The following is a 15,135-nucleotide window of genomic DNA, read 5'->3' as shown; positions in this document are numbered from 1 at the left end:
TATCAGAGGTGATAAATTTCTGAAATTGTTTATATATATATAAAAACAATGCATTTTTATTTTTCTCTTTACTTTTTATATCTTTCTTAATTAGTATTAGTTTTTTATGTTTGGATCTGTAAATTTGAATAAAAATTATTATATATATAAAAAGAAAGGATTACAACAAGTTGCTAGATGTTGAAGTACTTTGAATGTTGTAAATTATTACATAAAAGCTCTACTTTGTTGTGGTATTTTTCCCAGATCTTTTTTATGACATAATATAATCAACATGGATGCAAAAGAGGACTTTATTTGCAAACTTCAACATTACAGTTGAGATTTCTCCTTTAAGAAACCTTTATGACCCTTTGTTAATTCATACTTTTGGCAGGCAATTGGAGTCCGTCTCAACGAACTTTGCCATTGTGAGAGTGAGAGTCCGGCCAATCTGCTGGGCCTTATTTATGATGAGGAGACCAAGAGGAGGCTGAGAAAGGAGGATGAGGAAGAAGACTTTTTAGATGACAGTAAGGAGACTCCCTTTACTACAAGAACCCCCACTTGTAAGAACCTCTCCTTTAGGAACACTTATTCTTTTTTCTTTTTTTTTCTTTTAAAAAAATATTTTTCTTTTCTTTTTGTTCCCTTTCCACCATGTGTTTCACCACATTTTCTCTTTTTTTCTTCTTTGACTATCTGAATCTAGCTCTAATACATTATGTAGTAGTAGATGCATTAAAAATGAGAGGAGGAAGAAATAATTAGATGTGCTATCTTTTATATACATTTTATATAAATAAAAATTTAGCCACCTGCAGAATCTTGTAGACCTATTTGGGTTCATCTTCTCATCTGCATCCAATAATTACTTCCAGTAGCTCAGTAATACCAAGGTAAACTTATAACTCAAATAGAGTAAACATCTACTTGAATCTGCACTGACTGTTTACTGGGGACTGAGAATGCAGATCTGAAATTTCAGTTTCCAATATGATCCATTATTGGTTTTTAAATTTATTTTTAAAAATTCTGTGCTCAGAGCAGTGTACACAGCAAAACCTAAAGATTTAAAACAGTAGTAATAAAATATAAATTACAATAGTGTTGATCAAGATACTAAATTCTAACATCCCCCAAATAGTCTCTACTGGTACCAAATTTTTACTTCTTTATAAAAACTCATTAGGGAGGAGGTATTTTGTATATATGAGGACAAGATTTTCCGAAAGAGAAGCACCACCATGAAGAAGGCACTGCTATGGGCCTCCCTGGGGGGGGGGGGGACTTACATTAGGACTCTTACCAGATTTACTTTTGGGTAGATGGTCTTAGAAATAACCAGGTCTTGAGTCATATGAGATTTTAAAGGTGATCACAGCACTTGAATTGCACCTGGAAACTGAGTGGCTCCCAGCACTTTTTGGAATGGAAGTGTTACGTGACAAATCTTGGAGTGCCCATTACTCCATGAGCCATAGCATACTAAACTAGTTTAAAGTTTTGGATGATCCTTAAAGGCAGCTCAGTGTAGAAATATATGGGTTAGATTATATTGCATTAATCCAAATTGTGTAGAGGTGAGATTTCACAAAGCCTTAAACTACCCATAAACTCCCTTAAATGTTTGCCTGCCATGAGAAAACATGCCCCAGGTTTGTGAGGATTTCAGGGTTTTTTTTAAAAGTGCTATGCATGACTTATGCTTCTGCTAGCCATCCTAGTGTCCTCTAACTCCAGTAGGTTAGTGAAAAGGAGGGTTCTTTTAGATCAGGGGTAGTCAACCTTGGCTCTTTTATGACTCGTGGATTTCAACTCCCAGAATTCTGGCTCAGGAATTCTGGGAGTTGAAGTCCACAAGTCCACAAGTCATAAAAGAGCCAAGGTTGACCACCCCTGTTTTAGATGGTTCCCATCTGTTAAATGGAAAATTAGAAAGCAGGCTAAATAAAAAGATTTAAATTAGAGGTCAAATATTCATTGGTGGAAGTTTTTGAATTTTTTTTTATGGTAAACAGATTCTAGAAAAACCCTTCCCAACCATCTACACTTCAAAATGGGGAACTACCACATTCAGAACTCACCATAAGTTACTAATACCTCTGTGTCAGAAGCACCAAAGTGCTTGCATGGTGAAAGGATTTGCTGGGGACATCCCCATTGCCCGGGGCACGCCCAGGTGGCGGCTCCTTTTGCATCCCTGTGAAGTTGCCCACCAAAGTGGTACCCATTTATCTACTTGTAGAGTTGGAGCATGAGATGGGAGCTCATGGGTCTCGAACACAGGGCTGCCAATTGTCAGCCCAATGTTCCAACCTTGTGAGCTATCACATTCCTTAGTAAGGAATTAATTGGCTATCTTGATTGGTAACCATGGGAGTTGTAGATGAACACATCTGCAGATCATGAGGTTAATCTATGCTTTAATATTATGCAATGTAGCAATTAGTATCACACCATTATTTTAAATGGCAAGAAGACTGTATATTAACATGATACTTGTGTCAACAAAATGTAGGTCAATCTAACAGAACAAAATGTTTCAAAATACCATCTACATTTTTGTCTACTGTAATACATTGATTTATATTTGTGTGTATTTGTAATGTTGTTTTTCTTCCCCTCTAAGCATGCTATCCATTAGAGTTTCTTGTAATTTTATTGGATTACTTATATAAATTTATATAAGTAATTTATAAATATAAATATAGGTTCTAAGGACATCTAAGCCATCTCAATTTGGATAGAACATATTGTGGGCATCTTATTTCAGTTACCAAGGCCTGGCAATATATTGGTTCTTAACCAGCTCATAAAGAGCCTGAACCTTTTTATCTCTGTCAGTTGTCTAGAATTATTCTGCTAATTATGTGGCTAAATAAATAAATAAAAATATATATGTATACATGTACATGTATAAGGACATACCTTTATACCTTGCTGCAGAGTAGAGTTAACGGGATTAGGAAAGTCTGCTTTTCAGTGAAGGAATTAGAGAAAGAAGAATTTGTACATCAGAGAGGAATGGGACTCCAATATGTAACACCTCAGTGACTGTATTTTAACTCTCATTCAGAAGTTCTGTAACATTTCATAAATTTATTTTGATAATTAAAGGATATAGAGAATTGACTCACTTGCTATTAAGATACGCATTGTCATCTTGTCCTGTTGCACTTCTTATAAAGCAATGTGGCACACAGTTAGACTTATTAATTACTTATTAACAGTTTTAGTACATATTTTATCTAGGATGAATTCAGTGGTGGGATTCAAATACGTGAACAACCGTTTCTCTGTGTGGATGCCACTTCTGGAAGTCCATTCTGGGCCCGGGCAACAAAAAATTAGCTATTGGTTCTGCCGAAGTGGTGCGAACTGGCTGAATCCCACCACTGGATGAATTATAGCTTCTCCTAGTTTCTTATACATTTCTAGGATGACTCTGAGAGAAGGTTGAAGAAACTAAACTCTGTACTCTCTAGATGAGATATGAAGAATTTGCAATTCCCTCCCTCTCAATTCATGGTTTCAAACTTGAAATTAGCAAATTTGGTGAAACCTACTATGGTTATTTCCATTTATTATTTTTCTAAGGTGAAAATATTTACAGTAATAATAAGGTGAACATAATAATTACATGTAAAAGTGCATTTATTGAGAAAATAATAGTAAGAAATACAGATATGTGCAACTAATCAGCTAAACTAATCTTGATACTCTGTGCTCCAGCTTTTCCTCTTCTCTATTCCTTAATCTATTTTCTAGAGAAATGTTTTCATCTAGCAACTGTACACTTTAGTGAGAAGCAATTTGGTAATGAATTCTATTTTAGTTCTATTTTCCTTTGGGGCTTCTGTAATACTTGGGTTGACATATTGAATTTAGATGCAGAGACAAATTATAGAGCTCCTAAAACCAGGAAGAACAGCCAATCAGATTTGTAAAAAACCCACCTAACACATACTGATGGTCTCAATTTATTCTTCCAATTCAAGAGAAGTCCAGCACCCAGTCCAAGTCATTCCTATACTCCAGTTGAAAGCTTTACAGGAAAGGATTTAGATTATGTTTTCAATTGTGCAACTTTCATCTTCTTGATCCCTTTGTTATCAAGTTGTGTATCTGAAATTTCATTGGAATTTGAGGTTACAGTGGGATTTGCTTAAATTCCTTCTTCTGTAGTCTAGCTTTTAGAGAAGACAACTGACACCATTAATGATGAAAAAAGAAAAGGTGGAAATAAATGTAGATCAGGCCTCAGCTCAACTCATTTCTTTGGAAACGGCAGCAAATATGCCTGGAGAAATCATATGTGATCAATTAAAATGCTTTCATGGCTATGATGCTGTTGTAAGCATGCTGCAGAACATGAGGATGAATACAGCATGCATGTGTGAGGGAAGCTATGAACCTTTAGCACATATCCTTTCAAATATTAATATTGTTCACCATGTGGTGTTCTATCAAATGTAGAATTAAATGGCTCTAAGCAAGGAAGACTATGGAGTGTGGGTGAACTGGATTACAGAATGGCAGGGCTCTTGTTTCAGCAATAACTGATATAATAATATGGCAAATGTACATAAATACATTACAATAATAAAAGTATGATGAAGTCTTTCTCTTTCATCTAAATTGACTGAAGTTTTGCTAGTGTTCAATCAGTTCTTCAAAGAAATATTCTGTAATTGCATCAAGTGTGCATCAAGGCCAAAACTAAATATGACATGTAGCTTCTCATGCTTTTTCCCTTATAATTTTTCAAACAAACAATAGTTGTTATTTTTCTTTCATGTAGCAGAATTAACAATATAGAGAGCAGCAGGGGAAAGTTAGGATTAATCTGCCATCAATTAAAACACACTATTATTCCACTCAAACTGAATCTTTAGAGAGTGCATTGGTTAAAGGGGGAAATAATGGAACAATAGTATAAGAGTGTGTCATTTCTAAAACAGATCTGAATTATAAGGTGAAGAGTTCCTAGGGAGATTTCATTCATAGGAATTATATCTATAAGATCATTGCAGTGGTACTGTTGTAGAGGTATCATAAATCACAGTGAATATGAAACAATAAGGTAGCTAAATGTGACTGTGACATTCCCCCCCAATAGAATAATCATACAACATATTGTTCCATACACAGTTTGCATTATGTACTATGTCTGGTGGTGTCCATTGTTTTAGAATGATCTTTTTTCTTTGCTGGTCTTTTTTTTGTAACAGAACGTATGTATATTTTCTTTTTTAGGTACAGTAAATCCCACCAAATGTTGTTGTCCTTTTGCGTTGAAGATGGCAGCATGTCAGCTTCTTCTAGAGATCACCACTTTTCTTCGAGAGACCTTTCCCTACATGCCCAGACCACGTACTGAACCTCTTGTGGTACGTGAGAGGAAGGAATGGATCTGGGATGTAAAAGAATAAAGTTGCAGAAGTAGAGGAAGGTCCGGGTAGGGCAGGAAACCAAAAACCAACTGTGTAGCTAAAGAATATATTGATGAGATAGAGTAAAAACATGCTTTCCAAAATGGCCAGAGGTTTAGTCATAAGTCTTGGAAAAAAAAGATTTCTCAAGATGGATGGATGGCAATTTAGTCCAACCATTCTTGACATTCTGAGTTTAGTTTAGATACATAGAGGTCTCTTTAGAGGAAGTGAGTAGTGGCAAGCAAAATATAAAAGCAGCTTCTTACTGTTGCTCTGAAAGCTCTGCCTATTTCGGTGTGCTTTGTGAATATCTCATGGTCATAAAAAAGAGGCAAAGCTTGTGCCACAATGATGTAATACAGTTTTTGTAATATTGGCAAAAGCTTTGGACCCTACTTGGTAATATTTATTCCAGCATGAAAATCACTGAGAACAAATTGGTTTTGTTGTTGTTGTTGGCTATTTCTATTTAATCTTTAGAGCACCTTCCCCTGAAAATATTTATAATAGAATTATAAGAGCAGCATATAGAAATCAGCTATAAAGTCAATTATTTTCAGTACAGTCTAGTTCTTTCTTGGGTTCATTGCAAAACAGTAGGATAAAATCTAATGCAACATTTACATTTCCCTTTCAGTTTGAATTCTTCTTGCTTCAGAAGAAAACTTGAAGGCCTGTTTTATTTATATACTTGTTCTTCATACACTGTTATGTTTATATAATATTATAGGATCTGGAGAGTTGCAGGTTGCGTTTGGATCCTGAGATGGATCGACACAGGTATGAGAGGAAGATCAGCTTTGCTGGGGTTTTGGATGAAAATGAAGATTCAAAAGATTCCTTACACAGCAGCAGTCATACCTTGAAGTCTGACACAGGTTGTGAAGAGAAGAAAGGTTTGTTACCTACTGAAGCTTTTGTTTTATTGCAAATTCTAATGTCATTGTGCACAGCATGACCTTGTTTTCCCCCAAATAATATTAGAGAATACTAAGCTGAATCAAATATGTTTTGTATTTAGATGTATTTTTGGCACTTTAGTTTCAATGTTATCAGTTCCATATTTGAACAATGGGTGGAATTGTTGTGCCTAGATATAGTCTATCAGACAAACATCTCCTCCTCCTATTCCTCCTCCTCCTCTTCCTCCTCTTCCTCTTTCTCCTCCTCCTCCTCCTCCTCCTCCTCCTCCTCCTCCTCATCGTCTTTTAATTTTTAATTCTACAATGCAGATTTCTATAAAAGAGTCATTGCTATGAGATAGATCATTTAAATATAAATTAAATACCTCTGTCAGTTTTTGGAGTACTTAAAATCATATTTGTCTGCACTAGGTTATGGACCAATTTAGTAAGTAGTAAATAGACAATACATCAATATTTTAATGTTTAAAGTACTTTAATTAAGTGCTTTAATGTTTTGTTTTATATATGAAACAGCCAGAGGCTCATGTATATGCATTTAAAAATAAATCAATAACTTGCTCCCTCTAACTTAAACCAAAATTAAAATATGCTTAAAACTCATCTGCCATGTCACTCTTGTTTACTAATTCCAAAATGTGATGTGTAATTTCAAAGCTTACATTTCCATGTTTACTACAGGCACTAGAATATTTATTGTTGTAATGCCATCTCATGCATAAAACAAACACTACAAATCTAATATTATTTTAATATTTAAGGTTTCAATCCAAAATAGAGCCAGTAGCTACTTAATTTATTATTACTTATTATAAATAATAGTCCAATCTATCAATATAACAGAGAATAACTCATAAAGTACACTGTTTTCTTTTTGTAGTTAAAAATATATAACAGTAGTTTTAAAGAGATAAGGTACTATGATTTATGAAATTATAATAAACTATAAATTAAATGATGAAGAAATTTCGTATTATTTTGACTGAGTCTTGAATCCTGGCTGATTCTATTTCATGGGAAATTGACAAAGATTTAATTTTTCATTTTTGGTATTGCGTTTGTTCCTTTTCTGAATATTGAAGTTTAGATGCTTGATGTATAGGATTGTTTTAACAGTTGTATTTCCTGTGAGGAGTTTGGACTTCATTTTGGAATATACAGCTGGTCCTAAATCCACTTCCTTAGCAGACAAAATGGGATATATTCAATGTTTGGACATTTAAGTTGCATAAGCCTGTCATAGCACCACAATTCTCAATACAGTTATGTGAAAATAGGAATCAGTGGTATATCAAAATGGTTGGGGAAGACTGGAAATATTTTCAGGAAGGTACTAATTTCATCAACAGAACTGGTAAGAATAATCTAAAGCTCTTCATATTGAATATTACTTTTTTATTGATTAAATTTATCTTGCCATGCATCTTGCCATCAATAGTGACTCTAGGCGGCGTACAATGCATATCCTTCCTGGAAGTTGCTGTACAAGTAGTCCTAAACTTACAACATCAGTTGAGACTGGAATTTCCAATGCTAAGTGATGTGATTAAATGAGGGTGTGCAAGAAGTGCCAGTTGAGAAGGGAATTCTATTTGTAACCACTATTCAGTGCCATTGTAACTTTAAACAGTTTCTTAATGAATGATTGTAAGTCAAGGACTGCTTGTAACATGTGACTTGGTACTTCCAAAACAGGGAGGTGCCTCTGGTGATGTGTATGTACATGGCAGCCCTTTTTTACTGGCTGTATCTATGCATTAGCAATGCCAGACAAATATGAAAAAGCTGCACCAAATGTTACTTCCTCCATTTAACTCTGTCCATATGAATATATCTCTTGTTGCCCACTCTCAAGGATAAATTTAAATAAGATATGGTTTGCACAGAAAACTTATTGAAGCTAAAAAAAGAATATTTTTAAGTATAATATGAACTCATCTCACTTTTAATTTATTGTTTTATGTTAATCTGTTTACTTGTTAGTGGTTTAAAAGTATGTTATGTAAAATTGGCTCATAATTTATAGAAAAAATATTTCTTGATCTCTGTGAGGTGTTAACAGAATTGTGTGTGTGTGTGTGTATTTCACAACATTTAATTATTGATTATGGCTTATTATACTAATTAACTAAAAGTATCCAAGAAGATGTGCAACATTAAAATAACAGAAATAACAATAATTAAACTTTAAATAATACAATAAAATAAAATAAATCAGCCAGTGAAAACATAATATAAATTATTAAAATTGCAGTAAAAGCAATGTTAGTGATTTTGAAAAACACATTTTTCCTTATAAAAGCTTTACTCAAAAGTTAATTCTATATTACATATGCCATAAGGGATTTTTCTATTCAAGAATAGATTGCAAATGTTGGATTGCTGCTATGTCAGAAAGGCTATGGAATGTGACCAAGACGTTTTTTAATGAAATATATTTCCTTTTGGCGAAAGTCATTTTGGTTGGGATTTATTACTATCAAAACTACAGATATGGATACAAATATCATACAGTTTTACTTGTAACTTCTACAAAACTAGTATCTGGTTTTCTAACAAGTTAGAAAATTGATTTGGAAACAATAAACATTCCCCCCTTTTATTTCTTTTCATTATATTTAATAATAGGTTTTTAAAATTAACTGAACATTAGGCTGAAACAATTGATCAGAATTAAAATCTGTTATTGATTGCATACATTGACTATTGTAGCTAAGTACATTTTGAACTGCTGTGCTGAGTTTTAGCAGATCATGGAATTAAAATCCAGTATTCAGAAAACAGATTTCAATAGGTTAAATAATGAATTCCTTTTTATTGAAAACTATAACTGATATTGCACCTGCATCTAAAATAGAGAAATGAATGTTCCTTAACAATGCCCAATTACCTATTATTGAGAAGAAGAAATCTTCTTTGTGGTACAGGACCAATACCTAATTAAATTCAACGGTATAAAGCAGGTTACATATACAGTATATAAAGAACAACTATAAAAAGAACAAAATTCAATAATTATATGTTACTGGAAATGTGCCAATGGAATTAATGTAGTGTTTGGCATTGTTTAAAACAAAGTTTTCATTCTCTCTCTTTTCAGGAGGGGGGTCAGGAACAACAACAACAATATATTTTAAGGAATTTTTAGAATGGATGAAATACAAATCTATAAACTCTTTAGTTCCTATTCAAAATATTTGTACACTTCAGTGAAACTTCTATGGAATACAGCCTAATTGTTATTGTTGCTGTGTTACGTAATAATAAATTATTCTCCTTTCTTCTTTTCATTCTTCCTCTGTTCTTTTTTCCCCTTCCTCTCCTTTCGGCTTCTGTAACTGATTCCAGGACTGTAATATGTATTTTAGAAGTAGTTTTCTATTACAGGAATCCTTTGCCCGCAGTTAGGTTATAATTTAATCATAGAAACAACAACAACATGCTTGTAGCACATTAAAAATTACAAGATGCATTGAGGTGTAGGTTTTTTAATACCAAGTAGATTTTTAAAAAGTTACTCTTAATTCATGCATCAAATACTCTAGTCCCCAGAAGCTTATTCCAGAATTTATCTCCTATCCTTTAAGACACTGTGCAAAATCTTTCACTGATCTTGTCAGAGGAATAATATGATATTTCTCTGATAGTTTGTTACACAATATGCCACTTTCAGGCTCATTGATAAAACTACAAAGCCAAGCAAATACAAATATGATTTCTGGTTAATCATATGCTAAAAGTGATCACTTGCAAAGTAAATTGTGCATTCACCATGGTGGAGTGCAAATGTGTAAAAATCAGGATTTCCTCCCTCTCCATCTGTTTAAAAGCCTAGATCTTAACAAGTTTAGATATTTCCTATTTCATCATTGCCCTTTCTTCTGGCCCCAAGCAACAACTATCATTTATTTGTATTGTGACTTGTGCTGTGTGTTCACTTTTAAATAGATGTACAGCTGAGTGTTGCAACATTTGGACATGCATATTGCCCATGTACTGCCTTAGAGCTGAGTGGAGAACAACATGCCAGTGACTGGTGCTTCAAACCATTCCATGTATTCGTGCTCATTACACACACACACACACGCACACACACACACACACACACACACACACACACACACACATGCATACACTCAACATATACACAGATGTCTTTAATGCCTGAAAACTTCTGAACTATCTGAAGAGTGGGACCACATGTTGTTGCTTTTTCTGTAGAATTCTGGTGAAGTTTAATGTGCAAAGACGACGATTTATACAAAGGTAACATTCAGAGTGGATAAGCAAATGACATGCCTAGCTTAAGCAAGCAGGCCACCTACTATACTTACTACATGATGGAAAGTTATGATTCTATCACAAAATGTGATCAGCCTTGGGCTAGCTGGAAAACAGCTCTGTTCCAATGCCTTGATGGAACTTGCAGCTCAGTCATTGATAGCCAGTGACGAGTGTTCGATGGAATGGCAAAAGTCTTACCAGCAAACATGGAAAGATAACTATTCTATGTAAATAAGAGCAAATTGCTTGGCACTAAATATAGCTTTGTGGTTTAGCTGTGGGGTTTCCAATAATGCTGATTGTAAAGTATTTGAATAACACTAATGGCTGGACTGAGGTGTAATACAATAGATTTGTCTTACCTTTCACTAAGGCATCCCATATAAGGGATGATTTCTAAAGCCATCTTGATGTTGCTTTGGAGGGAGCCTCTTGCTGGTCTTCCTTGAAAAAATGAAAAAGGCATTGAAATGCAGGCGGAGGAGGGGGGAGGGTGAAAAGTATAATTTTATACAAAATATACGTCATTCTACTTTAAAATGGGGGAAAATAAGGGGGAAAAAGTCCTCTTTTATTCTTTTAATACAGTTCCCAGCAGGAAGATCAGGATAGGAGGCTCCCGCTTGCTCCAGATTAAAGGAACACGCAGTTTCCGGGTGAAGAGAGGGGGTTCCCTGTCCAGCATTCGCCGGGCCGGCAGCCTAAAGAGCACCAAGTTATCCCGTCAGGACTCAGAGTCTGAGAATGAGGAGCTGCAGCTGTCCCACAGCAGGGACACTGTCACTGACATAGGTAACACAGATGAGCTTGGTTAAAAAAAGGGAGAGGGATCTTGAGGTAGCAGCATCCTTAGCTTAGGAGATCTAGGAAAGGGGCTTGGAGGCCAGGCAGACCTCCCATGGCCCAGGCTTGAATCAGGAGTTCCCTTTCTTGCATGGACTTCACATTTGGCAAGGACAGAGCTTGAACCCTGCCAATACCTCCTGAAGTAGTCAGTGCTGCTCCACTCAATGAATGGCAAATTTTAAAAATAGAAATGCTTGATGTGTGGACTCTGTACAGGCATTTTCCTGACTGCCAAACAAGTGCATGCCGTGATTAGGAAGGTATATATAAAAACAACATATATTATATATCAGTGGCATATATAATATATATGGTATTGTATATATACACTCACTCTCTCACACACATACACATCTCATTGCAATAGTATGTACTATGCATATACTTATATATACAATATGCATATATTTTGCTTTCTATGAGATAAATATATGTGTACTCGTCAATCTCCAAAATACTTGTTTCTAGAGATTTATTTTAGAGAAGAACTCAGAGACAGATACATCCTAGACCAATCTTTTTTTTTCTTTTCCCCGTTGTGGGTCTCAGTGGTATTGCCCGTGCTCTTTCTCTTCTATGTAGACATCCAAGTCAATGCATATTTGCTTTAAGGGTGGGGGAAAGATGTAATTGGAAATACTGCCTTTTTTATAGCCTCAATACAATCCTATGCATATCTCCTGAGAAATTTCTCCCATTGAATTCAGTGGTGCTAACTCCCAAGCAAGTGGATATAGGATTGCAGCCATAATATCACAATACAGTAAACAAATTGTGTGCTAAGGTTCTGTCTGATTGGAAGGCCCATTGGCAATAAGTGCATGCAGGAAACTCTGGGGTCTGAGAGAGCATTCTTCTGCCTTTGTTCTCAAATGTCCCTCAGGATTTTTCTCTTTCTTCCCCCAGTATTCTGTAACCCCTCGATGGGACCTAACAAGGCAGTAATTGTAACAAATTGCTGCCATTGCTGGAATATGTGTATTATCTTTCTTTAACATGGAGCCCAGTCAATGCAGATCACTGAAACCAACAATTGGCAGAAGCATGATTATGCAATAATTTTGTTTCTACTTACTCTCCCTCCCCTCTTCCAGAAAAGGGAACAATATTTATCCCTGATTAGTGGTCATTTCCATGGTGACTATAAATTATGCTTGTAATGATCAATCTAGCTAATAATTGGGACATGAAGAAAGGTTGGAGGTGACATTTTTAACTCACATTCCTTCCTGAATGTGAATGGCCTATTAGGAATTGTATGCTTCTGGCATATTATTCTGTTCTCTCTAAAAAAATATATATATAAGGGAATAAAATCAATTGGTTTCATAACCCTGGTCTGGCTTACAAGCATATATATATTAGATTCAAAATATGGAGTTAGCATCAGAAGACAACTACTCTTGGATGTGTGTGTGTGTTTGTTTGTTTTTAAGAAGGAAGCCCTTGGAGTGCAAGTGAACCTAGTATAGAACCTGAAGTGCTCAGCAGCACTGGAACAGAAGATAACTATCACCGGAATATGACGTGGCTACATGTAAGTAGAGATTATTTTTGTTTCCCTAGAATTATATAACATTCACAGTTTGTCATCAGAGCAGAGGGGAATTAAGGTTGTTCCTTTTTATGAATAACAAAGTTTCAACTACTCAAGAATGTAATTGTCCTATCTCCAGAAACATTCAGAAGCGCCATTAAACAAAACTAGAAATAGAAGCTGCTATATTATTTGGTAGAATAATTTGCATTGGCCTTACTTTTGCCAGGGCTCCCAGCACAAGGTATTTTAAGACTTAAGGAAGAACTCCATCAACTGAGGCACTATAGCTGTTGAGTTTTACTGGTAGTCCTTGATCTATAACAATTCGTTTAGTGACCATTCAAAATTACAAAGGCATTGAAAATGACTTATGACCATTTTTCACACTTACGACCGTTGCAGCATCCCCATTGTTGTGTCGTGGGAACAGTGAGGCATTGAAGACACGGAGTTGAGATAACAGCTCTTTATTCAGTTCTCACAGAAGCAACTCTAGCAGCTGCTTGACTTATATTTATATGGACCGCCACTAGGCGGCGGCCAATCAATTTAAAGTACTCATTCCCGCCTAAAACAAAGGCTTAAAGTTATACAGATAGACAGTCTATAATTCAAATAGAACAAGCAGTTAACCATTTTTTATAACAGACCTTATGAATTGCTTAATTCATAACACCCATGGCCACATGATTTACATTTGGATGCTTGACAATTGGTTCACGTTTATGATGGTTGCAGTGTTCTAGAATCAGGTGATCACCTTTTGCAACTTCTGACAAAGACAATGGGGAAGCCAGATTCACTTAACAACCGTATTACTAATTTAACAACTTCAGTGATTCACTTAACAAATGTGGCAAGAAAAGTCATTAAATGGGGCAAAGCTCACTTAACAAATGTCTCACTTAACAACATAATTTTTGGGCTCAGTTGTGGCCCTAAGCTGAGGACTACTTGTATTTCCTAGAGCTATGTGAACGCAAAAAGTAGTATTTCACTGGGATAATGTTTGATGGACTTTGAAGATCAATCAGAATGGATAGATGAATGAATCAGAAAAAAATAGTGTAATTAAAACAATACATTTACAATGTGTCTAAATCCTATATCCTGAGCCAAATTAAGATGATTTAGAGACATTCAGATGTCCCAAGTTAAAAGTGGATTTTCTCTGATGCAATCTAAACTCTTTCAAGCTCTTGTAGTTGTTTCCTAGATTAGTAATAACAGCATACCTCACAATCTTTCAAACATAAATCCAGAAGTCAAGGGGAGTAATATAGGCAGATTTTTTAACTCCTGAGGCAAAGCACAACCCAGTCCAATCTAGCTATATTTACAAATCTCCATAATGCTCTGGCCCTGATCTGTATCGGCTGTTTTTATTAAAGCTGTTTCTTGGCTCATCTGATGGCAGGGAGAGGGAAGGAGGATTCAGAATTGGCCAGCGTTCCTTCAATTCGAGATGTGCTTTGTGATCAAGCAAATTGAGCCAATCAAATTTCAAGCTAAGCTTTTGCCATTTAAAAATAGTGAGTTGATATATTAGAATACAATAAAATTTATTACAAAATGAAGTGTGGAAAACTCTGCCATGGCCTTTGGAACAAAGGAAAGGGGTATTGTTTGATCTCACTTTGCACTGGAGCATTTCATTGATCAACTGAACAAATATGTTTAACTATTAAGGTTAATGAGTTGAGATATTTGCTTTATCTCTCATCCATGAGTTATTTGTCAAAGTTAGTGAAATATTAAATTGAAGAGAATGGGGAAGGAGACAAATAGTTTGAAAACATTTCAAAGATTTTGTTCTCTATGGTTTCTGATATCTAAAAAAGGATGTTCACATAATTTTCTCTTGGCACAAAGACAGGACTGCAATTCTATAAACATTCATACTTCATGCTTCCAGGTGATGGTCCTGCTATGCAACCAGCAGAGTTTCATTTGTACCCATGTTGATTACTGCCACCCTCACTGCTACCTCCACCACAGTCGTTCATGTGCACGTCTTGTCCGGGCCATCAAACTTTTGTATGGAGACACTGTGGATTCACTTAAAGAAAATAACTTATTAAATAATGTGGCCAGAGGCAAAAAACAAAAAGAGGTAAGAGGTAAT

General features: G+C 35.2%; 1 protein-coding gene across 1 annotated transcript in view; it reads left to right on the top strand.

Moving 5' to 3' along the window:
* The window catches only part of LOC107286248 (protein unc-80 homolog), a gene marked incomplete at its 3' end in the record, with an annotated part of 101,153 nt that overhangs the window by 62,641 nt on the left and 23,377 nt on the right, over positions 1-15,135 (top strand). The window contains 6 exon segments of the mRNA XM_029283891.1: positions 377-512; positions 5,239-5,372; positions 6,148-6,313; positions 11,213-11,416; positions 12,907-13,007; positions 14,926-15,123. Coding sequence (XP_029139724.1) covers positions 377-512; positions 5,239-5,372; positions 6,148-6,313; positions 11,213-11,416; positions 12,907-13,007; positions 14,926-15,123 — 939 coding nt within the window.

The sequence above is a fragment of the Protobothrops mucrosquamatus genome, unplaced genomic scaffold (genome assembly GCF_001527695.2).
Source record: "Protobothrops mucrosquamatus isolate PMUCROS unplaced genomic scaffold, P.Mucros_1.0 scaffold263, whole genome shotgun sequence".
NCBI classification, from domain to species: Eukaryota; Metazoa; Chordata; class Lepidosauria; order Squamata; family Viperidae; genus Protobothrops; species Protobothrops mucrosquamatus.
This window is presented reverse-complemented; position numbering and strand designations above follow the sequence as displayed.